This window comes from Cetorhinus maximus, chromosome 7, assembly GCF_964194155.1.
Source record: "Cetorhinus maximus chromosome 7, sCetMax3.hap1.1, whole genome shotgun sequence".
Classification (NCBI taxonomy): domain Eukaryota; kingdom Metazoa; phylum Chordata; class Chondrichthyes; order Lamniformes; family Cetorhinidae; genus Cetorhinus; species Cetorhinus maximus.
Window position 1 is genome coordinate 112,428,475 of NC_135885.1, and position 25,858 is coordinate 112,454,332.

The window sequence follows — 25,858 nt, forward strand, 5'->3', positions numbered from 1 at the left end:
TCATTGATGAAGCAGCTTAAGATGGTTGGGCCCAGGACACTACCCTGAGGAACTCCTGCGGTGATGTCCTGGAGCTGAGATGACTGACCTCCAACAACCACAACCATCTTCCTTTGGGCTAGGTATGACTCCAACCAACAGAGCGTTTCCCCCCTGATTCCCATTGACTTCAGTTTTGCTAGGGCTCCTTGATGCCACACTCTGTCAAATGCGGCTTTGATGTCAAAGGGCAGTCACTCTCACCTCACCACGGAAGTTCAGCTCTTTTGTCCATGTTTGAACCAAGGCTGTAATGAGGTCAGGAGTTGAGTGGCCTTGGCGGAACCCAAACTGGGCGTCAGTGAGCAGGTTATTGCTAAGCAAGTGCCGCTTGATAGCACTGCTAATGACTCCTTCCATTACTTTACTGATGATGGAGAGTAGACTGATGGGGCGGTAATTGGCTGGGTTGGATTTGTCCTGCTTTTTGTGTACAGGACAATTCACAATGCTGCCTTATGGATTTTGTAATTTTAATGAGCTGCCTTTTGATGCTTGCTAAACTTTGCATTTGTAATATTCTTAAAACAATTATTGGTCAATCTGCAAAATAATTTAGATTGAAGTATGGAAAATTTATTAATATAAATTAAAATATGGTAAATTTACAAGTAGTCTGGCACAAATTTGCTAAATGCACCAGACTTCATATGTATGCATTTGTATTTATATATAGCTGTTTTTAACAAGTAATGTAAGGTGCGTTTGTGATAGATGAACAGTTCTTTTAAATCTTTAAATGTGATCCTGTTGCTTTAATTTTTCTTTAGGTTATTCCAAAATTCATAGCTTTATTGCAACGTAACCGAAAATGGTAAGTCATTTCATGGAAATTGAGGCTGTGGCAAGGTTTACATTTGTTGCCTATTGGATTGGGCTTAACTTCTTGTTTTATTGTTACATATGGGTTCTTCTGAATTTGCAATAGAAAATTTTTATTAATTCATGTTTTGAAAAGTGCAACATTTTGGACCTGATGGGTCACGGGCATCATTGTACCTTTGAAGCTGAGAGTAGGCATTATAGATTGTTGGATCCCACTTTGGCATAACCTGGGTGTGTGAAAGAGAGTAATTGGGTTGGGAGCCGTTCTGCAGACTCTTATAACCAACACTCTTTCTGGGATTTTTAGTTGAAAGTGACATTGAATGCATCAGCTCAAATATGGATGTATATTATAATAAGAGGCAAGTAGTTAGATGACATCTTTCATCGTAACTTATGCAATAGGAGTAATGGGTGTTGTGAACATCAGTGTACTTTGGGCTTGAAAGAGTTACAATATAAATGGCTGTAGCATAGTCAATTTACCATTGTTATAATGGGAATTTTATAAACTTCACACGTTTTTAAAATGTCACCTTCATTTGGCACTACCATCTATAGGAATAGGTGTAGGCCTTTCGGCCTCTCGTTTAAAGGTCTTGGAGCAGTGTATCTTGGGTACCTAATTGGTTAAGGCTTGGCAGTCAGAAAGCAGTAGTGAACATATTTTTTATGACTGGAGAGAAGTTTGCAGTGAGATCCCCAAGGCATTGGTATTGGGACCATACTTTCCTTCATGTATATGTTCAGAAACTGGTAAAATGCACAAATACATGACAGATGCAATTTAATGGAAAGAAGGGTAAACTGATGCATTTTGGGAGAAACAGCATGGAGAGGCAGTATTATGTAAATTGTACTAAATAGTGGGTGGTGCAAGAGCAGCAGGACATGGGGATGCACTTTCACAAATTCTTGGAGGTGGTAGGACTAGTTGACAAAGTTGAGAAAGTGTATGGGATGTGTAGTTTTGTAAATAATGGTATTGGACACAAAAACATCATGCTAACCCCTTTACAGAACACTGTTTCAGCCTCAGCTGGAGAGAATCATAGAAATTTGTGACCATTCAGCCCATCGTATCTGTGCCAGCCATAAAGAGCTATCTAGCCTAATCCCACTTACCAGTTTTTAGTCCGTATCCTTGTAGGTTAATGCATTTCTACTGTGTGTCCAAGTACTTTTTAAATGCGATGGTGGTTTCTACTTCTACCACCATTTCAGGCAGTGAGTTCTAGACCCCTGTGATCCTCTGGGTGAAAAGAATTTCTCCTCAACTCTCCACTAATCCTTCCACTAATTGTTGTTTGTGATGTTCAAACAGGAATACTGAAGCAAAAAATTCACAAACAGAAAAGAAAATCAAAAATGGAGGACTACCCCAGAAAATGAATTAATGTATGGAAAAAATTGCAGTGAAGGATGTATAAAAATGCAAAATAAGACACAATGAAAAAGCCATTTTAGAAAGTCAACTTCAACAGATCTGCTTTGAGCTCTTCCCTTTGTCGTTTTATTCTCAAGGTTCAAACTATTGCCAAACTTTCTACTTGGATATGAAAAATTTGCCTTGGGATACTTTTCTGTGTTATTTGCATATGCAAATCTGTGCTCTTCTTCTTTTCCTTTTCCTTCTCCTCCCCTGCTCCCATTTCACTTGGACTGTCCGCAATACTGGTTGATTACCCTTCTGCATCTCCTCCTGTCAGTCAATCCCGTTGTGTTTAAGCCTTTCACCACAGCATCTTTCCATCTGATCTCAGGACTCCTCTTCTCCTTCCTGGCAATCCCATCTCCTCACCTCACCATACTCCTCTCTCTCCTCAACAGATAACCATACCATTTCAATCTCTTCTCGGCTACTTTCTTTGATGCTCCCAAAATCTTCACTGACCCCCTGAGGTATTGGTTCAAGATTTTTGTCCTTTCTCATTACTCCATCTCAGTATATGCATCTCATTAATATCCAGTCATTGTTCTTTTCTTCTTGATGTTGCACAAGCTCCACTTAAATTGACCAGGCATGGGGCTCCCTCCTTGGGAGACTATGGGCCACCAGCAAGGACTTCAATTCAAGGCTGTCACGTACAGCATGATTTTTAAAGATTCTGCTCTTCGTTGTCTTCTGTTACAACAACAACTTGTATTTATTTAGCACCTTTAATATGGTAAAAAGTCCCTGGTGCTTCATAGGAACATTATCAAAAAAAATTGACACTGAGCCACGTAAAGATATATTAGGGCAGATGACCAAAAAGTTTGGTCAAAGAGTTTGGTCTTATGGAGTATCTTAGAAGAAGAGCTGTAGAGAAGCTTAAGGAGGGAATTCCTCTTGTCAGGTGAAGGCAGAGTTTTTTTATTCATTCATGGGATGTGCGCTTTGCTGGTTGAGCTAGCATTTATTGCCCATCCCTAGTTGCCCTTGAGAAGGTAGTGGTGAGCTGCCTTCCTGAACCGCTGCAGCCCATGTGGTGTAGGTACACACATAGTGCTGTTAGGGAGGGAGTTCCAGGATTTTGACCCACCAACAGTGAGTCAGGATGGTGAGTGATTTGGAGGGGAACTTCCAGGTAATGGTGTTCCCATGGGTTTGCTGGCCTTCTCCTTCTTGATAGTAGTGGTCGTGGGTTTGGAAGGTGCTGTCTAAGGAGCCTTGGTGAATTCCTGCAGTGCATCTTGTAGATGATACACAGTGCTGCTACTGTGCGTCGGTGGTGGAGTGAGTGAATGTTTGTGGATGTGGTGCCAATCAAGCAGGCTGCTTTGTCCTGGACAGTGTCAAGCTTCTTGAGTGTTGTGGGAGCTGCACTCATCCAGGCAAGTATTCCAGGGGAGTATGCCATCACACTCCTATCCTGACTTGTGCCTTGTAGATGGTGGACAGGCTTTGGGGAGTCAGGAGAGGGGTTACTCATTGCAGGATTCCTAGCCTCTGACCTGCTCTTGTAGCCACAGTATTTATATGGCTAGTCCAGTTCAGTTTCTGGTCAATGATAACCCCCAGGATGTTGATAGTGGGGGATTCAGTGATGGTCATGCCATTGAACAACAAGGGATGATGGTTAGATTCTCTCTTGTTGGAGATGGTCACTGCGTTTGGACATGGACATTAATGAATGGTACTGAACATTGTGTAATCTTCAGTGAACATCCCGACTTCATTGATGAAGCAACTAAAGATGGTTGGGCCGATGACTACCCTGAGGAACTTCTGCAGTGATGTCCTGGAGCTGAAATGACTGACATCCGACAATCACAACCATCTTCCTTTGTGCTGGGTATGACTCCAACCAGTGGAGAGTTTTCCCCCTACTTCCCATTGACTCCAGTTTTGCTAGGGCTCCTTGTTGCCACACTCTTTCAAATGCAGCCTTGTTGTCATGGGCAGTCATTCTCACCTCACCTCTGGGGTTCAGCTCTTTTGTCCATCTTTGAACTAATGCTACAATGAGGTCAGGAATTGAGAGGCCTTGGCGGAACCCAAACTGGGCATCAGTGAGCAGGTTATTGCTAAGCAAGTGCCACTTGATAGCATTGTTGATGACTCCTTCTGTTACTTTACTGACGATGGAGAGTAGGCTGATGGGGCGGTAATTAGCCGGGTTGGATTTGTCCTGCTTTTTGTGTACAGGATGTACCTGGGCAATTTTCCACATGGCCGGGCAGACGCCAGTGTTGTAGCTCTACTGGAACAGCGTGGCTAGTGGCACAGCAAGCTCCAGAGCACAAGTCTTCAGTGCTGTTGCAGAAATATTGTCATGTCCCATAGCCTTTGCACTACCTACTGTCTTCAGTTGTTTCTTGATATCATGTGGAGTGAATTGAATTGGCTGAAGACTGACATCGGTGATGCTGGGGAGCTCCAGAGTTGCCAGTGGTGGAACAATTTAAATCAGGATATGCAAGAGGCCAAGATTAGAGCACAGATATCTTGTAGGATTTTAGGGCTGGAGAGGTTACAGAGATAGTGGGGAAGGCTATGGACTGATTTGATAACAAAAATGAGAATTTTAAAATAGAGGTTTTGCCATACTTAGAGCCAGTGTAGGTCAGCAAGCACAGAATCTATGGGTGATCAGGACTTGGTGGGAGCTAGGATACAAGCAGCAGAACTTTGGATGACCTTAGGTTCATAGAAGGAAGCCATCCAGGAGTGCCTTGAAATAGTCAAATCTAGAGATAACAAATCTTGGATTACAATTTTTTGTTGATAAAGGTGAGAATATGAGATCAGTGAAATAAAATTAGTTCAATGTTTGGCACCCAAGACAAAATTGAAGAATTTACTTTCACAGGGCAGACCTTTGTCTGGTGGAGGTGCATATCAAAATTTTGTATACAATTGTATGGATAATTGTGGACAGAAAATCAGGGCAGAACACTTAAATCCCTATACTTTCAATAGATGAAGGTCTGTGCTGAAATTGTAAATTCATTAATGTACCCCTTTACTGTCAGCATTAAATGTTCCCAAATTAGGGAGAAGATGAATTGGCTACAGCGTAAACTAAACTTAGCCTTAGCATCAGAATCACAACCTTGACTGCATTAACATTTTTTTTCTCTGTTCTGCATACGCTTACATTTTGTTTTGAGTGTGACTGATAATTGGGACCAAATGATATGTCATTTTATGCTGCGGAATTACACTCACTTGAAATTGAATTTAAGGGCACCTAACCAGCAAAAAGAAGACTTTTATGACAACAGGCTGCCCTAGCATCATAGAATTATTACAGCACAGAAGGAGGCCATTAGGCTGTCAAATCTACACCAGTTCTGCAAGAACAAATAAACTAGTCCTACTCCCCAGACCTTTCCCATAACTCTGAATATTTTTTTTCAAGTGCTTATCCAATTCACTTTTGAAAGCCACAATTGAATCTATCACTCCATAATCTTGGGTAGTGCATTCCAGATCCTAATTAATCACTGTGTAAAAAAATGTTATATTATGTTGCCTTTTGTTCTTTTGCTAATCATCTTAAACCTGTGTCTTCTGCTTCTCCACCTCTGCCAACAGGAACAGTTCTTGCCTGTCCACCCTGGACCCCTCATGATTTTGAACACCTCTATTAAATCTCCTCTCAACTATTCTCTTCTCCAAGAAGAACAACCCCAGCTTCTCCAATCTATCCACTTACCTGAAATACCTCATCTCTGGAACCATTCTCTTAAATATTTTCTCTACCCTTTCTAATGCCATCACATCCTTCCTTAAAGTGTGGTGCCCACAATACTCCATAAGCTCCTAAGAAATAGGAGAAATAGGCCAGTCAGCCCCACGAGCCTGCTCTGCCATTCAATAAGATCTGGCTGATCTGGTTCTGGCTTTAATTCCATTTTCCTGCCTGCCTCTACTCAGCCTTGAACATATTGAATGACCTAGCCTACACTGTTCTCTGAGGAAGAGAATTCCAAGAGCTAGGACCCTCTGAGAGAAGAGATTCCTCCTCACCTCAGTCTTAAATAGGAGACCCCTTATTTGAAAACTGCCCTGGAGAGGGATTGATTACAGTGTGTTTTGTGGGGCGAGGGGCTGATTATAGTGTATGCTGAGGGGGGGGAAAGGAGGAGCTGATTACTGTGCGAGTGCTGGAGTGTAGAGGGACTGTGCGGTGGGAGAGGAGCTGATTTCAGTGTGTGTGTGGAGAGGGGCTATTACTGTGTGTGTACGAGGGAGAGGGGCTGATTATTCTGTGTGTGTGTGTATTGGGGCGAGAGGGACTGATTACGGTGTATGGGGGAAAGGGGCTGATTACGGTATGTGTCTATGTGTGGTGGTGGTGTATACCCCTTTTACATTTCATAAATCTCACTAAGGCATTCAATACCATCAGCAGTACAAGGCTCTACATGATTTTGGAAAAATTGGCTGCCCACTAAAGGTCTTCAATCTCATCCGCTCCTTCCATGCCAAAGTGTATTGCACTGTACAGTTTGATGGCTCCACTTCTGACAGTTTTGGAGTGAAGAATGGAGTGAAACAGGACTGTGTCCTAGCCCTCAGAAGTCTGTTTGACTTCTTATTCGCCATGCTCCTGACCTCCACCTTCCCTGCAGATATGGAAGGAGTCTACTTGCACACTAAGTCAGATGACAAGCTCTACCACCTATAAAGACTGAAAGTGAAGACAAAACACATTGCATCCTGTTCAGGGAACTCCTCTATGCTGGGCTAACACCCACACAGCAACTCAACTACAGAGATTCATGACTGTCTCTCCCATGCCTGTATCTTGCTCTCACTGACAATAAATGTCAAGAAAGCCATGGTAATGGGACAAGGTGTTACATCTCCGTCCTGATCACACTAAATAAAAACCCACTGGAAGTGGTTAGCAAATTCTGCTTTCTTGGATCCACGGAGGCAGGCAAGCTGTCCCTTGATGCAGAGCTCAATACACGCATATGGAAAGCAGTTACCACCTTTGACATTTTGAAAAACGCGCATAGGATAACACCAAGCTGACCCTTAGAACCAAGCTAATGGTTCATAAGGTCTATGTTCGCAGCACTTTTTTGTATGGGTGTGAAGCATGGATGACTTAGCTACCAGGAGACAAAGCTCAATAATTTCTGTATTCACTATCAGTGGCGCATTATGGCTATATCCTGGCAGGACAAAATCAGAAATGTGGCAGTCCTCTCAAAGGCAGAGTTCCCCACTGTTGGCACTGATCAAACAGAGGTGGCTTTGGTGAATCGGACACGTCCACAGGATGAAAGATGGTCGGAAACCCAAGGACCTTCTGTATGATGAGGTAGCCCAATGCTGCACTTCAAGGATGCTTGCATGCGTGATATGAAGGCCCCAAACATTGACTATCGCATCTCAGGGTTACTAGCTAGCAAAAGAGGGAATAGTGACACCTCTTGTGGGCTGGTGTGCACTACCATGACAACCAGTAGCTGTACCAGCTTAGCAACAGGTGCCAATGCCAAAAACAACAACCCGCAACATCACTTGGCAACTTCATGTACAGCAAAGAGTGTAGATGCTCAGTTTTATTCTGGATCCCTGTGCATTAGTGCATCAGCCCATATTTTCAAATAAATGGATGTGAAAACATCCATTTTCATGTCTTAACACAAGTTTTGGCAGGTTTTATGTCTTAGATACATATTTATATAAGGTTCACACACTTGTGGTTCAGCATTCTAACATTATTCTATAATCCAAAATCCTGATAAGTCTTAATCCCAAGCATTCCGGAGTGGACAGTTTACAGTGTTTTTGAAATATCATTATACTTTAGAATTAACTTAATTTTGAAAACCTGTTTTTATTTCTTTTTACCCTGTTAGCTGCATTCATGGAACAGGCATTCAAGCACGTCATTTTCTCTATGCTACGGATGTTGCTGAGGCTTTCCTCACAATTCTTGAGAAAGGTGAACCTGGTGAGGTCTACAACGTTGGCACAAACTTTGAGATGTCGGTAATTCAACTTGCAAAGGAGTTAGTTCATCTGGTAGGTGAAATTCAGACAGTGCTGTGTTTCCCAAATGATTTTCTTTGCTTTTGTCTCTTCTGGTAACCTATATGTCACGTTGATTGAGATGGGGCAGTATCTTCAATGCCAACCTGATCTAGCCACTGGGAGGTTGCGTGAGTGAAGTAGTGTAGGAAGTTCATTTTTTCAGTGCAAATCCTCATCCAACCCCCATAGTACAAGTTTGGGGGGAAGGATGAGAATTTGCACCGAAAGAATAAACTTGCCTCCTGTGATAGGCACCTTGTCGGTTATTGGCAATGCATGCCTACCTACTTTGCTGGGAAAAAGACTGCATATGTCAGCAGCAATTGAGAGCCTGAGGTGTTGGTACTCAAACATGTCAAGAGAGTTGATTCTCTTTGATTCTCTGTGATCTTGATTTTCGTGGAGACTACGCGGCATATCCAAAATGGTGCTGGGAACCTAGATCTGAAAGTCCCACCCCCATTTCCTCCAGATCCTATTTTCACTGGTGGAGGAATGGGAGCAGGATGTGACATAAACACGAGAGAAACTCGAACTCAACAGGACCATTTGAACTCAGTGCTGAATTTAACAGACCCTATTTTCACTGGAACAAGGGACTTGACCCATTGTGTGTGCTATAAATTTTTAGAGTAGACATAAATGCTCGTAAAGGGCGGATAAGGTCTGTGGGACTGTCAAGTTATTTAAATGACCTGCCCTTTAAAATATTGGAAAAAGAAAACAGCCCTCCTGTCTCTGCGAGTTGAAAAATATCTATGATTGCAGTTTCAATATCTGTTTGTTGACATAACCCTGAGACCTATCATTATTGCTGCTTGACTGCTTCCACAACCAGCATTAACACAGTGAGGAACTGTAAGTTCACAGTTTGATTGACAGGTCCAAGAGATTACTAAATGATTTAACTGTCTTTGATGTGGGGTTATAAATACAGATGTCTGTTTTTAATAAGGAATTACATATCTGAGGGGATTTAAATGGATTGAACATACTTATGAACAAGGAACAGGAGTAGGCTATTCGGCCCCTCGAGCCTTGTCCGCCATTTAATAAGATCATGGCTAACCCAATAATAACCTGAAATCTGCATCCCGCCTACCCCCGATAGCCTATCACCACCCCCCTTGCTTACCAAGAATCTACCCACCTCTGCCTTAAAAATGGGCTTTCGTGAATGAGTGTTTTTTACAAAGTGAAGTCTGGCATAGATGTTTATAACTTTATTTTATTTCATCTCAGCCTAGCTCATGAGGTCTGCCCACGGTGGATAGTGGGTGAGTTGGCATGCAGTGTGTAAGGGCAAAGGGTGATGGATGGGGGCATGGGTTGGCATGAAGTTGGCAGAGGGACTATAAATAGCCATGAAAGTAGGTGGGGTTCATAAGTTGGCACTACATAGGCATAGGGGCTATAAGTGGCTATGGGAGTGGGTGGGGGTTTGTAAGCTGGCATGGGTTGGCACTAAGATGGCATAGTGTTATAAGGGGCCATGGGGATGGTTGGGAGCATGAGTATGGGGATTGGGTGTTGAGGAGTGAGGCCTAGAGGGCCCAATGTATAAGAAAACAACTGGGATGGAGTCCCAGAGAACTGAGGTGGGTCTTTTAACCAGCCCACTTCAGTACTTGGCAGACCCTGTGACCATCTCTGATTTGCGTCCAAGGGTGACGGGCTTGACCCTATCCCTCCATCCTCCTACTCCTGGATCAATGATCCCACCCATCCTCACAGGATTACTTCACAGCTGCTACTAGGGGACCTATTCAGAACTCCTAATGCACAGTCTTAAGCCTTTTCCCATTTCTTAATTCTACTTATAAATCAAGGAAGTTAGGGGATATCATTCCCAAAGAAATTGTACTGGAGAAATTAATGAGACCTAAAGTCAACAAATCCCTTGGATCTGATGACCTGCGTCCTAAGATTTAAAAGAATGTGCCTGCAGAATTAATGGATGTGTTGGTTTTGATCTTCCAGAACAACCTTGATTTGAGAACAATTCCCAAGGATTGGAATGTAGCACATAGTTTTTCAAGAAAGCAGGAAACTATAGGCCAGTTGGCCTAAAGCAGGACTAGGAAAAATACCAGAACTTATTTTAGGGACGTGGTAACAAAACATAAAGATACTGTGATTAGGCAGAGTCAACACAGATTTATGCAAGGGAAATTGTGCTGAATTTAATTTTTTTTAAAATGGGCGAGTTTTGTCGGATGAAGGTTTAAAGTGACAAAAACCTGTTTCCTGACCCAAACTCACCTCCAACCCACCCATTCCTGGCATTAAGTTGGGTAGGTGATCCAAGGATTAGAACTTTAAATAAGAAAATGAGCTGCAAGCTTCATTGTCATGCAGCTTTTCAATTTTAACTGCTGTCAGCTGGGTTTCCTGAGCATCAGGCAACCTGGAGACGAGAACTTGGATTTAGGAGGTGGTTGTCTTCACATCTGGCATCTTCGACCCCACCGCCACTGCCGTGGACCTATCTGCTGTTGTCACCATCACTGTTAATCAAGCTGGCCTTTGAGCGAGCAACTGATCAGTGATGTCAGCAAGTTAAAGCTCCACAGCATGTGGGCAATACAGAATTGTAGGTTCACACAACTTTCTGACCAACCCCTCCTTTGTGGGTCAGATCAGTTAAAGTTCTGTTCATCATGTTTGACAAATCTATTAGAGTTTTTTTGAGATGTAACTAGTAGTGTGGATAAAGTAGAATCAGTGGATGTAATTTGGATTTTCAAAAAGCATTCAATAAAGTGCCACACAAGAGGTTATTGCAGAAAATTAGAGCTCCTAGGATTCTGGGTACTATATTAACATTGGTTGAGGATTGGTTAATGGACAGAAAACAGAGAGTAGGAATAAATGAGTCATTTATGGATTGGCAGGTGGGGTATCTTAAGGATTAGTGCTTGGGCTTCAGCTATTTACAATCTATACCAATAACTTAAATGACAGAACTTAGTGTAATGTATCCAAAATAAAGACGAAGTGCTGGAAATAGTCAGCAGGTCCAGCAGTATCTGTGGAGCATGAAACAGAGTTGCCATTTCGAGTAAATATGACTTATTCTGTTCTGAGGAAGAACCACATTTGACTCAAAGTGTTATCTCTGTTTCTCTCAGCACAGATGAACCCAGACCTGCTGATATTTCCAGCAATTTTGTTTTTATTTCAGATTTCCAACATCCGCAGCACTAGATAGTTCTTGGATAACATCTAGTTTCCTCAGACTTGTAAAGACTTGTTTTATTTGATCACGTGTTGCTACATCATCAGAGCTCATCTTATTAACTGATTTTATTACATGCTGTCGAGCTAATGATTGTGTTTGTGAATGCCAGTCTTGCCTCTGAAATAATGCAAGAGAATACAAGGTTTTAATTTCTTGATTAATATACAATGGTTTATCCATGTTCTTAACCTTTCATTGCTTCTACTATTGTAGATTTTTTTCTTCTATAATGCTGGCCACTTGATTTATGCTTCCCTCTTAAGTTTTCCTTACCCCTTTCCCTATCCAGCTGACCAATGTGTGCCACAGGACAGTAATAAATTGGGGATCCCTATTCAGACAGGGACTCTTCACCCAACTTATAAAGAAGAAGTGCAAATGAATTCCAAGAATCAATTTGGTTTTAAAGAAGATCTTAAAATGAGCAGCAACACCTAACTGGTTTTTGTTTTCCAGTATTCCTCATTCCTCACGACATTCTCCTCCCTCTCCTCTCCCAGAAAAATGCAAACAAATGCTTCTTTTCCATTAGCATATCTGTTAGCTACTAATTAAACCCTCTTATTTCCATTTGAAACAAAGGAGAGAAAGCATAAAAATGGCCCAGTCTCCAATCTTTACTTCTAGCTTATGGAACATGATTTCAGTTACTTAGGGCAGAATTTTCCAGCTTCCCCCCAACTCTGCCACGGGGGGGGTTTATTGGTGGGCGCTGGGGGGTGGGGGGGGTGGTGGTTGGGGAACAATGTGGCAGGAGCTGAAAAATCAATTTCCTGTCGGCATAAAATTATGGCGGGAACTTGCCCACCATGGCAGGCCGCCATTCCTGCCTGAAACCAATTTGCATCCCGTTAATAGGATGCAGATGAAGGCCAGACAGGAATCGCCAACCTCTGTCCGATCATCCACACCACCATCATGCCGGTCCAGAACACACCTAGGCCAACGTGGCGTGTACATGTCGGCACTTACCTGAAGAAGACCTGGGCCAGCTCAGGGAGATCCAAAGGGAAGATGGAGGCTTCCAGCAACTGGACCCTGGAACACCAAGCGCAGTAGTGGGTTACATCCAGTTTGAAAGGGAGAAGAGCGGGTCTAAGACTAGCATTTTAAACTTAAATAAGGGCAACTATATGGGTATGAAAGCTGAGCTTGCTGAAGTGACTTGGGATATTAGGCTAGGGGATAAATCAATAGAGAAGCAGTGGCAGACATTTAAGGGGATATTTCAGAGTACTCAGAATAAGTATATACTGTAAAGAAAAATTCTAAGGGGAGGACCCACCATCCGTGGTTAACGAAGAAGTTAAGGAAAGTATCAGACTACAGAAAAAATAGCATATAACTGCACAAAAAGATGAGTGGCAGGTCAGATGATTGGTCAGAATATGAAGAACGGCAGAGAAAGACTAAAAGGTTATTCAGGAGAAAGAAATTAGAGTATGAGAGGAAGCTAGCTAGAAATATTAAAAACAGATAACGAGTTTCTACAGGTATTTAAAAAGGAAAAGAGTAAAGTGAGTATTGGTCCTCAAGAGAGTGACAATGGTGAGTTAATAGTAGATAATAAGGAAATGGCGGATGGAACGAATAAATATTTTGCTTCTGTTTTCACAGTAGAGAATCCAAAAAACATTTCAGTAATAGCTGTAAATCAGGAGGTAGAAGGGAGAGGGGAACTTGGTGAAATTACAATCACTAGGGAAGCAGTACTGAGCAAATTGATGGAGCTGCAGGCTGACAAGCCTCCGGATCCTGATGGACTTCATAGGGTCTTAAAAGAGGTCGCTAATGAAGTAGTAGATGCATTGGTGTTAATTTTCCAAAACTCGCTAGATTCTGGTAAGGTTCCATCAGCCTGGAAAGTATCAAATATAACCCCTCTATTCAAGAAGTGTGGGAGGCAGAAAACATGAAACCATTGGTTAGCTTGATGTTTTGTTGTTGGGAAGGTGTTAGAATCGATCATTAAGGAGGTTAAAGCTAGACACTTAGATCGGAACTTTCCTTTAGCGGGCAGGTGGAGCAGGTCAGCGGGCGGCCGCGAACCCGATCACTGCCTGCGATCAGGGCCGCGCTGTCATTTTGCGTGGGCAGGCCAATTAAGGCCCGCCCAGCACATTTTCCGACTCCAGTGGGGAATGGGAATCTGAAGTTTGCGGCTGGCGCGTACAGACCAATGGCGACCCGGCAGTCTGTTTAAAAAAAGACCTGGCTGCCTCCTTTAGGCTGTTCGCTATGGCCAGCTGCAGGTCGTACTGCAGGGGGTCTGCACAGCAGATCAATGTTGAAGGGAAGACCAGAGGAGGAGGGCAGGCTGCAGGGTCTGGCCCAGGAGCAGGGCAGACTGTAGGGTAGGCCAATGTGCCCCTCGCTTTTCTGAAGATTGCCTTTCTGCCCTGCTTAAGGAGGTGGCAGTATGGCAGGAGGTGTTGTTTCCCCAGGATGGGAGAATAAGGCCCCCCCACATGACAAAGCATGCCTGGGCGGAGGTGGTGAGCTCCGGCGACATGGTGCGGCGCACCTGGATCCACTGCTGTAAGCGCTTCAACGATTTGTTGCGTTCTGGAAGGGTGAGTACCATGTTGGTGTTGGGCATTTAACCCAGCAGGTAGCCTTAGCCTTTGAGGGGCCCCCCCCATGACTGCATTGACACATGTCGGGCATTTGTCACACACTGGGTGGGCAAGCAGATAGTGACCATGCTTACATCAGCCTCAGTGGTCCATGAGAAGATGGGATCTCCCCGCTCCATGTGTTGGTCTTAGTCGCACATGACTAATCTGGGGGGAACCTGCAGGAGATGCAGCTAGGTGCATACTCAGAACTCCAACACATGTCCTATTCGCAGTGATGAGATTATGGAAGGGGAGCCTCAAGGTCTCGTGGCGTTAATGTAGCAACGCTGCTCGTTCACAGACTGATAGAGTCAGACGTGTGGGTCATAGACAAAGGTCCCTCGGCCCTTCAAAGATGCGCATGTCCAGCACCTTCCAAAGTCGCCTTATCCCATTTCTGACCACTATCCCCATGGCCATGTATGCCATGCCATCGCAACTGCACATCCAAATACTTATTACATGTTAGGAAGGTTTCTGCTTCCACCACCCTTTCAGCCAATGCAATCCACATTACTGTGTGCAAAAGTTCCTCATCACCTCACCTGTCAACCTCATGCAGTTTACCTTAAATCAATGCCAAGGGGAAAAGTTGCTTTCTGTCCACCCTATCTGCACGCCTCATAATGTTATGAAGCTCAATAATGTCGCCCCTCAATCTCCTGTGCTCCATGGCAAATATCACCAGTGTATGCTATGTGTCCTCAAAACTCCAACTCTCCAGCCCAGCATGCATCCTGGTCAGTGACCTCTGCACTCTCTCCACTCCAATCACATCCCTCCCATGAAGCACTGATCACAACTAAATGAAGAAGTATAGCTGTGGCTTCAGCAGCTTTTTCTGCACTTGCACATGACCTCCCTGTTCCTATATTCTATTCCTCGGCTAATAAAGGCAAGTATGGCATTTACCTTCTTAAATGCCTTATGTACCTGTCCCGCTATCTTAATGGGCCTATCGACATGCCCAGCAAGGTCCCTCTAATCGTTCTTACTTTCCACGGTCCTACCTTTCCTCGTGTATTTCCGTACCTTGTTTGTCCTGCCCAAGTGCATCACCTCACACTTATCCACATAACATTCCATTTGGCATTCCTTAGGCCATCTGACCAGCCCGTCTGTATCTGCCTGTAATGTTTGGGCCTCCTCCTGACTATTTGCCACCCCACCAATGTTCGTCTCTTTAGGTTCTGGAAGGTTGAGCGCATTATGAGCCTGGGGGAAAGGGACGAAGTGTGTCACTGTGTGCACGCTAACTGATCCACTGTCCTTGTTGTTATTTTCAGCATCATCAGAGGCTGGCGACCAGGCTCCATTACATATGCCCCCTCTCACACCCGAGGGCCCTGAACTGTCACCTGTGTCACACCATTTCAGTGAGGCAGGCACCAGCACAGATACTAGCACAGCGGTGGGAATTGTAACATCGGCTAGTGTCCCGGGGCACAGCGGAGAGGGCACTTCACAATCACTGGAGGAGATGGCAGAGACAGAGAGTGCCGATGACACGAGGAGCCGGAGGAATGCAGGGGACCAGGCACATCACGGGCCGTGATGATGTGCCTCTGGAGTCGTCCGTGATGCAGCAGCTGCAGGAAATGCGGCCGGGTGTGCGGGAGCATCTGGGAGTGTTGCATGAGACTATGCTTCGCTTGGTGTCCGTGGTGGAGGAGTCCACGCGGAGCATGAGTGATGTCATGAGCCTCATGTCAGAGCGTCATGCTTCCTCTATGGAGAGGGTGGCGACTCTCGTGGAGAGGGGCTTCCAGGAGAACAACCAGCTTCTCCTGGGGATATGCTTGGACCTGCAAGCCCTCACAGCGCCAATGGCCACCGCTGGTCATTGGCAATGTGGGAGATAGTCTGGGCACCAAGTTTCCCATCCATCTATGGTGAGCAGGGAGGTCCGAAGCGGCCCCACGGCGCAGCAGCTGCCTGTCGTCTCTGCGGGCTCCTCTCGTGATGCTCCGGATGAGGGTGCAGCTCCTCCGCCCCTCTGCAAGTGACCGTTACATCCGTTGAGGCTGCAACAACTGGGGAGATGCCAGCCGTGGAACTGGCCACTCCCAGGCGGGGCCAGCACAGGCTCTGTGGGTCAGAGGACGCCTGCCAAGGTCATCAAGGCCAACAGGACAGCAGAGTCAGCAGGCTGTCTCAGAAGCCGCTCCTAACAATGGGGCGGCACCAAGACGTAGCACCCGTAAACGTAAGCATAAGGCACCTTAGGCACAACACAAGTTTCTCACTGGTGCTTTTGTGTTGGCCCTAGATTAGGGAATTATTATTTTTTGCAGTTGTAAAAACATTTTGGATTCATTTAGTTGAACCATATGATGGATCAAAATAAAATCTACATGTGTTACCATGGCTGAAGATGGTTCCTTTGTGCTGCATTTGCAGACATGTCATGAGTGTTTGAGTGGACATTGAGGTTTATGTCCAAAGCCCTTAGTTGCAGCTGATGAAGTGGCAGATGTAGCACTTAAGTGCCACGTATGGAAGCGTCAGGCAATGCTGCTCCTCCAGATCCATTTGTGTGGAGCTGGCTGAAGGTTCGTTGGATTAAAGTGTCCCGGGTGTCCCTGCCTCCTTGGTGTAGTGCCGGGTCAGCGTTCAGCCCTTCAGCATTGCCCTGTGCTGCCTCATCCTCTGAATCACTGTTGGACTCATTGTGTGCAGCCGCATCCACTGTGTCAATATCTTCATCGTCCACTGCGTCCCCCCTTTCCAGCGCAAGATTGTGCAGAGCGCAACATGCTACCACTATCACCGAGACACGATCTGGGGGGTACTGGAGTGCGCCCCCTGAGCGGTCCAGGCATCAGAAGCGTATCTCGAGAAGACCGATGGCTCTCTCCACCACAGCCCTTGTGGAGGCGTGGCTCCTATTGTAGCGTTGCTCAGCTTCTGTTCTTGGATGGCGGAGAGGCGTCATGAGCCACCTTCTGAGGGGATAGCCCTTGTCACTCAGCAGCCATCCATTAAGCTGAGCTGGAGCCTGAAGAGCCCCAGCACCTGGGAATGCCTGTGGATGTAGGCGTCGTGGGAGCTGCCTGGGCACCTTGCATGGACTTGTAGAATCAGCATCCTGTGATCACACACTATCTGCACGTTCATGGAGTGGAAGCCCTTCCTATTGAAGAAGGCACCGGGCTCACCTGCTGGCACCTTGATGGCCACCTGTGTGCAGCTTATTGCACCCTGGACGTGGGGGAAGCCTGCAAAGGCCACGAAGCCTCTGGCTCGCTGTGCTTGACTTGCCTGGTCGCAGCGGAAGTGAATGAAGGTCAATGCAAGACTGAACAGAGCATCTGTGACCTGCTTGACACAAGTGTGCACAGCTGATTGGGAGACACCGCAAAGATTACCCACCGAGCCCTGGGAGGAGCCAGAGACATAGAAGTTGAGGGCAACTGTGACCCTCAGAGCCCACACAGGAGATATCCCAGGGCCAATCATCAGACACATATAGTTGACTGTCTCCCTTGACAGTCAGAGCCTTCTTCGGCACTGCATCTCAGTCATATTAAGGTAGCTGCTTCTCCGCCTGTATACTTTGGCAACAGGATAGTCGCATCTTCTGCAGCCCCTTCCACCTTGGACTACCTCTTGGCCCAGCGCCCCTTGTGCCTGTACCTGTACACCCAAAGGTGGCTCCCCTGGATGCTGATTATCCACTCCTGGCCTCCTCCTTATACCAGCCCTCCCTTCCTCCTCAGAGTTGCTGCCTCCAGTAGAGATGTCAGAACCCATACCCAGGCTAAATGAAGGCCTCCGGAAAGCTGCAGGCCCGATAAAGATTCCTAACTGAAGAGTGCTAAGCTGAAGGTTCTCTCCGCAGATGCTGCCAGACCTGCTGAGTTTTTCCAGGTATTTTTGTTTTTGTTCTCAAATATTGTGTGCAGTTTTGGTCTCCTTATTTAAGGAAGGATGTAAATGCATTGTAGGGGGTTCAGAAAAGGTTTACTAGATTGATACCTGGAATGAGCAGGTTGTCTTATGAGGAAAGGTTAGACTGGTTGGGCTTATTTCCATGAGATCCTGAACAGTATTGACAAGGTAGACATGGAAAGGATGTTTCTTGTGGGTGAGCCCAGAACTTTTTTAAAAATTTAATCTAGGGATATGGGCTTCACTGGCTAGGCCAGCATTTATTGCCCATACCTAATTGCCCTTGAGAAGATGGTGGTGAGCTGCCTCCTTGAACCACTACAGTCCATGTGGTGTAGGTACACCCACTGTGCTGTTAGGGAGGGAGTTCCAGTATTTTGACCCAGCTACACTGAAGGAAAGGCAATATATTTCCAAGTCAGGATAGTGAGTGGCTTGGAGGGGAACTTCCAGGTGGTGGTGTTCCCATGTGTCTGCTGCCTTTGCCCTTCTAGATGGTAATGTCATGGATTTGGAAGGTGCTGTCTGAGGAGCCTTGGTGAGTTTCTGCAGTGCGCCTTGTAAATCGTACACACTGTTGCTACTATACATCAGTGGTGGAGGGAGTGAATGTTTGTGGATGGGGTGCCATGCAAGCGGGCTGTTTGCCCTTGATGATCGTGTCAAGCTTCTTGAGTGTTGTTGGAGCTGCACTCATCCAGGCAAGTGGAGAGTATTCCATCACACTTTTGACTTGTGCCTTGTAGATGGTGGACAGGTGAGTTACTCATTGCAGGATTCCTGGCCTCTGACCTGCTCTTGTAACCACAGTAATTACATGGCTACTCCAATTCAGTTCAGTTCCTGGTCAATGGTAACCCCCAGGGGCACTGTTTCAAAATTAGAGGTTGCCCTTTTAGGATAGAGATGAGGAGAAATTTTTTCTCTGAGGGTTGTGCGACTTTGGAACTCTTTGCCTCTGAAGGCGGTGGAGGTGGGGGCATTGAATATTTTAAAGGTAGAGGTAGATAGACTTTTGTTAGGCAAGGGTATCAAAGGTTATCAGGGGTAGCTGGAACTATGGAATTCGAAATATAAACAGATCAGCCATGATCTTATTGAATGGCAGAGCAGGCTCGAGGGGCCGAATGGCCTACTTCTGCTCCTATTTCATATGTTCTGGATAAGGCTCACAGAGGCATGTCATTGCTGGTGCCTTCAATGCATGAGCACCTTCCCTGTAACCGCGTCCCCCTCCCACCTCCCCCAAGACAGCATCTGAGCTGCCTGTGTGGAAGGGTCAGGGACCCACTGTGGGTTCTCCACCTGCAGACTAGATGAACTGCAGTGGGACTATGATGATTCACCTTATCACGTTCCACAGAATCTTAACGGCACAGAAGGCCCATCATGTCTGCACCAGCTCGCCAAATGAGCATTATGACCTTGTGTCATTGCCCTGCCTTTTCTCCATACCCTTACACATTGTTTGTATTCAAATAATCATCTAATGTCCTCTTGAATGCCTGAATTGAACCTGCCTTCACCATACTTCCAGGCAGTGCACTCCAGACCTGAACCACTCACTGTGTGAAAAAGTTTTTTCTCACGTCACATTTGCTTCTTTTACAAATCACTTTAAGTCTGTGCCCTCTCGTTCTTAATCCTTTTACGAGTGGGCACAGCTTCTCTCTATCTACTCTTTCCAACCCCCTCATGATTTTGAATATCTCTATCAAATCTCCTCTCAGCCGCCTTCTCTCCAATGAGAACAGTCCCAACCGCTCCAATCTATCCTCATATCTGAAGTTTCTCATCCCTGGAAACATTCTTGTAAACCTCTTCTGCACTCTCTCCAATGTGTTCACATCTTTCCTATAATATGGTGCCCAGAACTGTCCACAATATTCCAGCTGAGGTCTAATAAGTGTCATATATATATTCAGCATAATCTCCCTGCTCTTGTACTCTATGCCCCTATTAATAAAGCCCAGGATACTGTGTGCTTTATTAACTGTTCTCTCCACCTGTCATGCCACCTTCAATGATCTATGCACATATACACCCAAGTTTTTCTGCTCCTGCACCTCCTTCAAAATTCCACCCCTTATCTTATATCGTCTGTCCATGTTCTTCCTACCAAAATGCATCAACTCACACTTCTCTGCATTGAACTTCATCTGCAACCTACCTGCCCACTCCACCAACTTGTCTATGTCCTCTTGAAGTTCCACACCGTCCTCCTCACAGTTCACAACACTTCCAAGCTTTGTATCATCTGCAAACTTTGAAATTGTCCCCTGTACACCAAGATCTAGATCATTAATATATATCTGAAAAGCAAGACTCCCAATACCAACCCCTGGGGAACTCCACTACAAACCTTCCTCCAGCCTGAAAAATATTAATTGACCCTTACACACTGCTTCCTATTTTTCAGCCAATTTTGTATCCACGTTGCTACTGTCCCTTTCATTCCATGAGCAATAACTTTTCTCACAAGTCGGTTGTGTGGCACTGTGTCAAATGCCTTTTCAAAATCCATGTACAGTACATCAATTGCATTCCACTGAAGACCATGTCCCCTCTACCATTTAGTGAGGTGAGTGTGAGCAGTTAAGGTTTCACTTACCCTGGCAGAGCAGACGAGGTCATTCATGTGTTTCCTGCATTGCAGGGCAGTCCTCTGGTGGAGGCCCTGAGCACTGACCGCCATTGAGACTTACTCCCATGCCAGATTTGTCTGTCGGCTCGGCCTTCTCCTCCCTTCCTCTGGGTAGAGGACACCCCTCCTTGCCTCGATTCAGCAGGATTTCCAGGGAGGCATCACTGAACCTGGGGGGCCAGAAGTCCCTGGGAACGGCAGGCCATCTGCTCCTTGAACAGTGGGTAGCTTGATGTCTGGGTGCGTTTTAATTATGCTCGCCATCTAGCCCACCCAACCGCCGATTGCATAATTAATGCAGCCAGCATTGTGCAATTCAGCACAAATTCCAATAAACCATGGCTTGTTTGGCCGGCAGCTCTCTAGTCCTTGCAGCGACAGAAGTTGCAGTGGATAGAAGAGGAACTTCATGAAGACGACAGAGCCTAAGTCCTCATACTGGACGAAAAGGTTAGTTTCGGGGGTCTCGGGTCAGACAGAGTAGGGAAGGCCTGTCGGAGTGGATAGAGGGCATTGGGGGAGGGAGGTCGTAACGCTGGGGTGCCTGAAGTTAGAAGTTTTGATGGCCTCTTTAGGGTCTCAATTGGCGCAAGGGTGGGCAGCCCATCCGAGGCCTTGCCTGCCCCAGCATAAAATCACAGAGGTCGGGGCAGGCGAGAACCCAGCGGGAAGCCCATTTGATCTATTTCATGCTCCCCACCGCCCAAAAACCCACCAGTGGGAGACTATGAATTTCATCCCTAGGTGTGTTGACAAACCAATGCGTGGAGAGGCATTGGATCAATGTTTTTGTTCCATTCTTGATTCTTAGGCCAGGATTTTCCGTGCCTTCTGGCGTCGGGCGCGTTCGGTGGCAACAGCGTGAAACCAGTTTGCAATCGTCTGCTCAGCCGGCCAATGGCGGGCCGCGTTCTCTACCATTGGACATCGGGTATCTCGTTGTAATACATCAGCATATCAAAACATGCAGGTGTAGAACACGTCATGACAACTGTGAAGTGCAGAAGTTGGGACTTATCTGCCAGGGCTTTGCTCACATCATGGACATCCGAGGAGCAGAAGATGCTGGAGCCTGACACCAACAGCGCACTGGAACATCCATGGCTTGCTGGGTGGATCCTCATGGACATAGCTCTGTTGCGTAGCAGCGCACGGAAGTTGGATAGTCACCGTTGATCCTAACAACAGATAATGGTCGAGGGGGTGGGAGAGGAAGGGCTAGGATTGGCTGGGAGAGGAAGAGTCATCCAGGGGGTGAGGTTGGGAGGGGGGACTGAAGGTGTCAGGAAGGGGAAATTAGAAGGGGGGAAGGGAGAATGAGGGGAGGTTTGGGTTATGGGGGAGAAGACAGCAACTGGGGAGGTAGGTGTAAGGGGGTTGGAAGATGCAAGGGATGGAGTGCAGAGAGGGGAGGGTGTCCAGGGGGAGGAAGGAGTTTGGAGATGGTTGGGTATCCACAGGGAGGAAGTGGTGCAAAGACAGGAGGGTATGTTGGGTGGGGGGTGGGGGGGGGGTAATGAGTACAGAGAGGGGAGGGAGTAAGCATGAAGGAAGAGGTAAGAGTGGAGGAAGGAGTCATGAAGGGGGTAGGAGTGAGGTTGGAGGAAGAGGTAAGGCTGGAGGAAAGAGTCAGGAAGGGGGGGTACTAATTGGGGTGGGAGGACTTGTGGGGGGAAGAAAGGGTCCGAAAGGGGGAAGGGGTGCAGAGAGGGGGATGTGCAGGTGAACTTGCACAGGAAGGGTCGGATAGGTCCATGTCTGCCTCCTGGTGAGCAAACTGGGTGGGTGTGATATGGAGGAAGGGTGAGAATGACCGAGGGAGTGAGGCATTAGGGTGGGAGGGTGAGGGTTCAATGGTAGCGATAGAAGGGACAGCACGGGTGGTTGGTGGGGTCTCAGAAGCAGACACAGACCCTGGGGGTGGGAAGGAGGAGGCCGGGAAGGAGGAGGCTGGGGATGTGATAGGGGTGGAATTTTTGGGAAGGAAGGGGACGTGCACGCTCACTCGGAGATCCCCAAAAGAAAAGGGTTGGGGCTAGTAGGTAACTTAGGGGAGGTGGAATGTGATGCCAAGGGGGTCAAATGTGACGGGGAGAGGAAATGGGAGGATGGGGGAGCAAAAGTAAAACCGATCTAGCACCATGCTGTCCAAATCGGAAGTGAAATGATAGTCGTGGTTTGCGAGATCAGGTGCTGCATGGGAATGTGATCAGTGGGTGGGTGGAGATGCAGGTCAGCTCAGATGGACAACTGAAAGCAAACCCCAGCAGGCAGCATTCAAAATGCTCAGGACTTTGAGTTTGAGACGTGAAGGATCCGTGTGCATGGGAGAGTGCTTGCATGAGGCTCCAAAAGGCCCTGCCGGGCACACACTTTTCCCTCCAGAATCACTCTTGGGCTGGCTGCTCCCTCTGTGGCGATGGGGCTTCCAAGCTGCTTATTTCCACCTCTTCACTGGAGGAGGCGTCCTCTTGGCTGCAGATGAGGATGTGGTTGGAGCTCAGGTACTGGCTGGCTAAGAGTGTTGGTCCTTTCGCAGAGCTCCCTGTGAACCAAAGTAGAGATAGGTAGTGCATGGCAACAGAGTCAAAAGCAGGAGAGAGAGCACTCACAGTGAGGGAGTGAGCATTGAGGGAGCAATGATATGGTGCAGGATCCTTAGGTGGGTGTTCGCCGCCGACCTCACTGTTACCACAGGCAGGGTCCACATCCTCACCAGTCAGCATAATGCACGCTCCTCAAGGTGAGTGAAGGGCCTAATGTGGGCCATTCCCCCCCCCCCCCAACCTGGTCTGGGACCTCTACCTGCTGACGTGAGCAGGCTTCTTCTGCATGACAACAGATGGAGAGTGTGAGAGCAGGACACATGGCACTGCATGGAATGTTTGTGTGTTGAACAGCGCCATGGACAGGAATGAGGATGTGAGCTCCAGAGGATAAGAGCCTGATGGAGATGTGAGGGTGTATAAGTGTTAGTGGTGTTATCCCTTGTGTTGTGAGATCCCTGTGGGTGTGTGATGGGTTTGTGAGAGTTGAGAGTGATGAGAAGAGTGAGTTAGCCTGGTGGAGTGGATGACACCTTTCATCCTCTAGTGGCACTGGGTGGCTGTCCTCTTTTGCAAGTCATTGGCGCTGACCACCCCTGCACTGCCTGTCAAGCCTGATTGGTAACGCCGCTGCCCATCGTGCGGTCAGAGCAGGTTAGAGGACATTGTGGCAGGCCTCCATGGCATCCAAAAGGCGTTCCAGTGACGCGTCGCTAAAGCTGGGGACTGCAATCTTCTTGCCTTTCGTGGACATCTTCCCTGCAGCAGTCTTGGGCTGGAAGCACTGAGATATGTGCACAGGGCTGCACTTTAAATATGGCGCCCGACGTGATGAAGCAACAAGGTGATACCGGGTGGGTGAATGAGAGTCCACCTGCCATGGAAACGGCGTGTTTCCCGGGAATGCATAAATAATGTGGCTGGTTTGGGATGATAGTGTGAAAACCCGCCATCATGGCTGGCGGGAAAACGTCATTTTACCCGTCCGTAACTGCACTTAGTGCAAATCTGGGATGATTCCGCCCTTAGTCTTTGACTCAGCCAGGGATTGGAGATTCAGATCATAATTTTGTGCATCTCCTCCCTAAATATCAACAAAAACTGAAAACAGTAAAACCTGGTAAGAAAGTGAGTAAAGTTGGGGATAATGTGGCCATTCAAGATCTGCAAATTTGCTTTAATAACACGCACTGGGATATTTTTTATGGAGGATGAGGATATAAATAAGAGCACAACTATCGTAAGTTGTTATATCATCAATCAGGCAGGAAGCATATTTGATGAGCAGATCTTCTTTGACAAAATCTGATCTTGAACAATTTTGACGAAAGTAAGGAATGTCATGAACAATCAGTATTTCTGTTGAATGTATTCAGGGAAAAGGCTACAATCCCTCAGCTACAGGACAAATCAGTTCCTGAACTCGTTTGTATTCTTCTCTATAAGAACTTTTAACATGATGTTAATGTATGGATGAGGATATGCAGTCAGGGTGGGACTCACTGACTGATTATTTTAATGCATTGGAATCGTTTTTAATAGCTGTTTTAATTAAAGTTACATCTCTGTAATAGGGTAATTTTCTTTATTTTATTGTTATTATTCATTTATATATAATTTTTTAACATACAAGCAATATATTCAAAATGAATTTTTGTATGGACAGTAAAGTGAAATTGAGGAATTGAATTGATGATGCGCAGGCTTGAAAAAAGTTTTCCTCAGGAGGCTATTTCAGAGATCTAGCCACTAATGTTCATGCTACTTGGATATAATTACCTTTTCTTGCAGAATTTTCTTTTAAGATTTTGAAATGGTAACATCGAGTGGAATTTAATGTGGTCCTCGGAAGCAGTTTGGAGGTTGCAGGGGATGTGAGCGTGCTCATAGAATCAGGAGGAAAGGCAGAAGGCGACTGAAATGCCTGTTGCCTTCTTGACGCTGTGCAATTCTCTCAGTGGTGGCGAAGGTTGAGAACGGCCTTCCGGCCCAGAAGCCAAATGAGGCCTTTAAGTGCACAATTTTAAGGGGCATTTAAAGGCCTCTTTCTGCCACTGACATTCTGATAGGGACATGGGGACCCTCCACAGTGTGGGGAGACCATGCAAAAAAAATCTTGCAGGCTCAGGGAAAGGGGTCTCCTGAAGGGGCACTCTTTGGCCCAAAAAGGAGCCCCCATATCAAAAGGGCCATCCTCATGCAAACATTCAATCCTACCCCCAAGAGCACAATCCCCTCCACACCCCCCAGCTGCCAGGGCCTCCTGACTGCCATGGTGACCTGACTCCACTTACCTTGCTTCCAGGCTGGCATCCATCATGCTGCTCCAGGCAGGGTGCAGTTCCAGCAATGGCCACCATTCCCAGTGACCCTGCTGGGACTAAAGAGCTGCCAGCTCTCCGATTGGCCAGCAGCTCTTGGAGGTGGGATCTCCGCTTTTAAAAGGGATGGGAGCTGCCACCACCCTGACAAAATTAAGCCCATAGTTTTTAATTATTGGTCCTAATAATACAAAAATACCCTTTCTTTCTATCCCATTCTATGTTAAATGGTTTTTTTAAAAATATTTTT

At 46.3% G+C, this 25,858-nt stretch overlaps 1 protein-coding gene across 3 annotated transcripts in view; it reads left to right on the forward strand.

Annotated features, from left to right (window-relative positions):
• The window catches only part of tgds (TDP-glucose 4,6-dehydratase), a 93,462-nt gene that overhangs the window by 29,479 nt on the left and 38,125 nt on the right, over nt 1-25,858 (forward strand). For 2 of the 3 annotated variants that reach the window (XM_078545925.1, XM_078545928.1), the window contains exons 8-9: nt 810-853; nt 8,173-8,338. In XM_078545925.1, coding sequence (XP_078402051.1) covers nt 810-853; nt 8,173-8,338 — 210 coding nt within the window. The remainder of the gene's footprint in view (nt 1-809; nt 854-8,172; nt 8,339-25,858) is intronic. The other variant, XM_078545926.1, reaches the window with a different exon arrangement.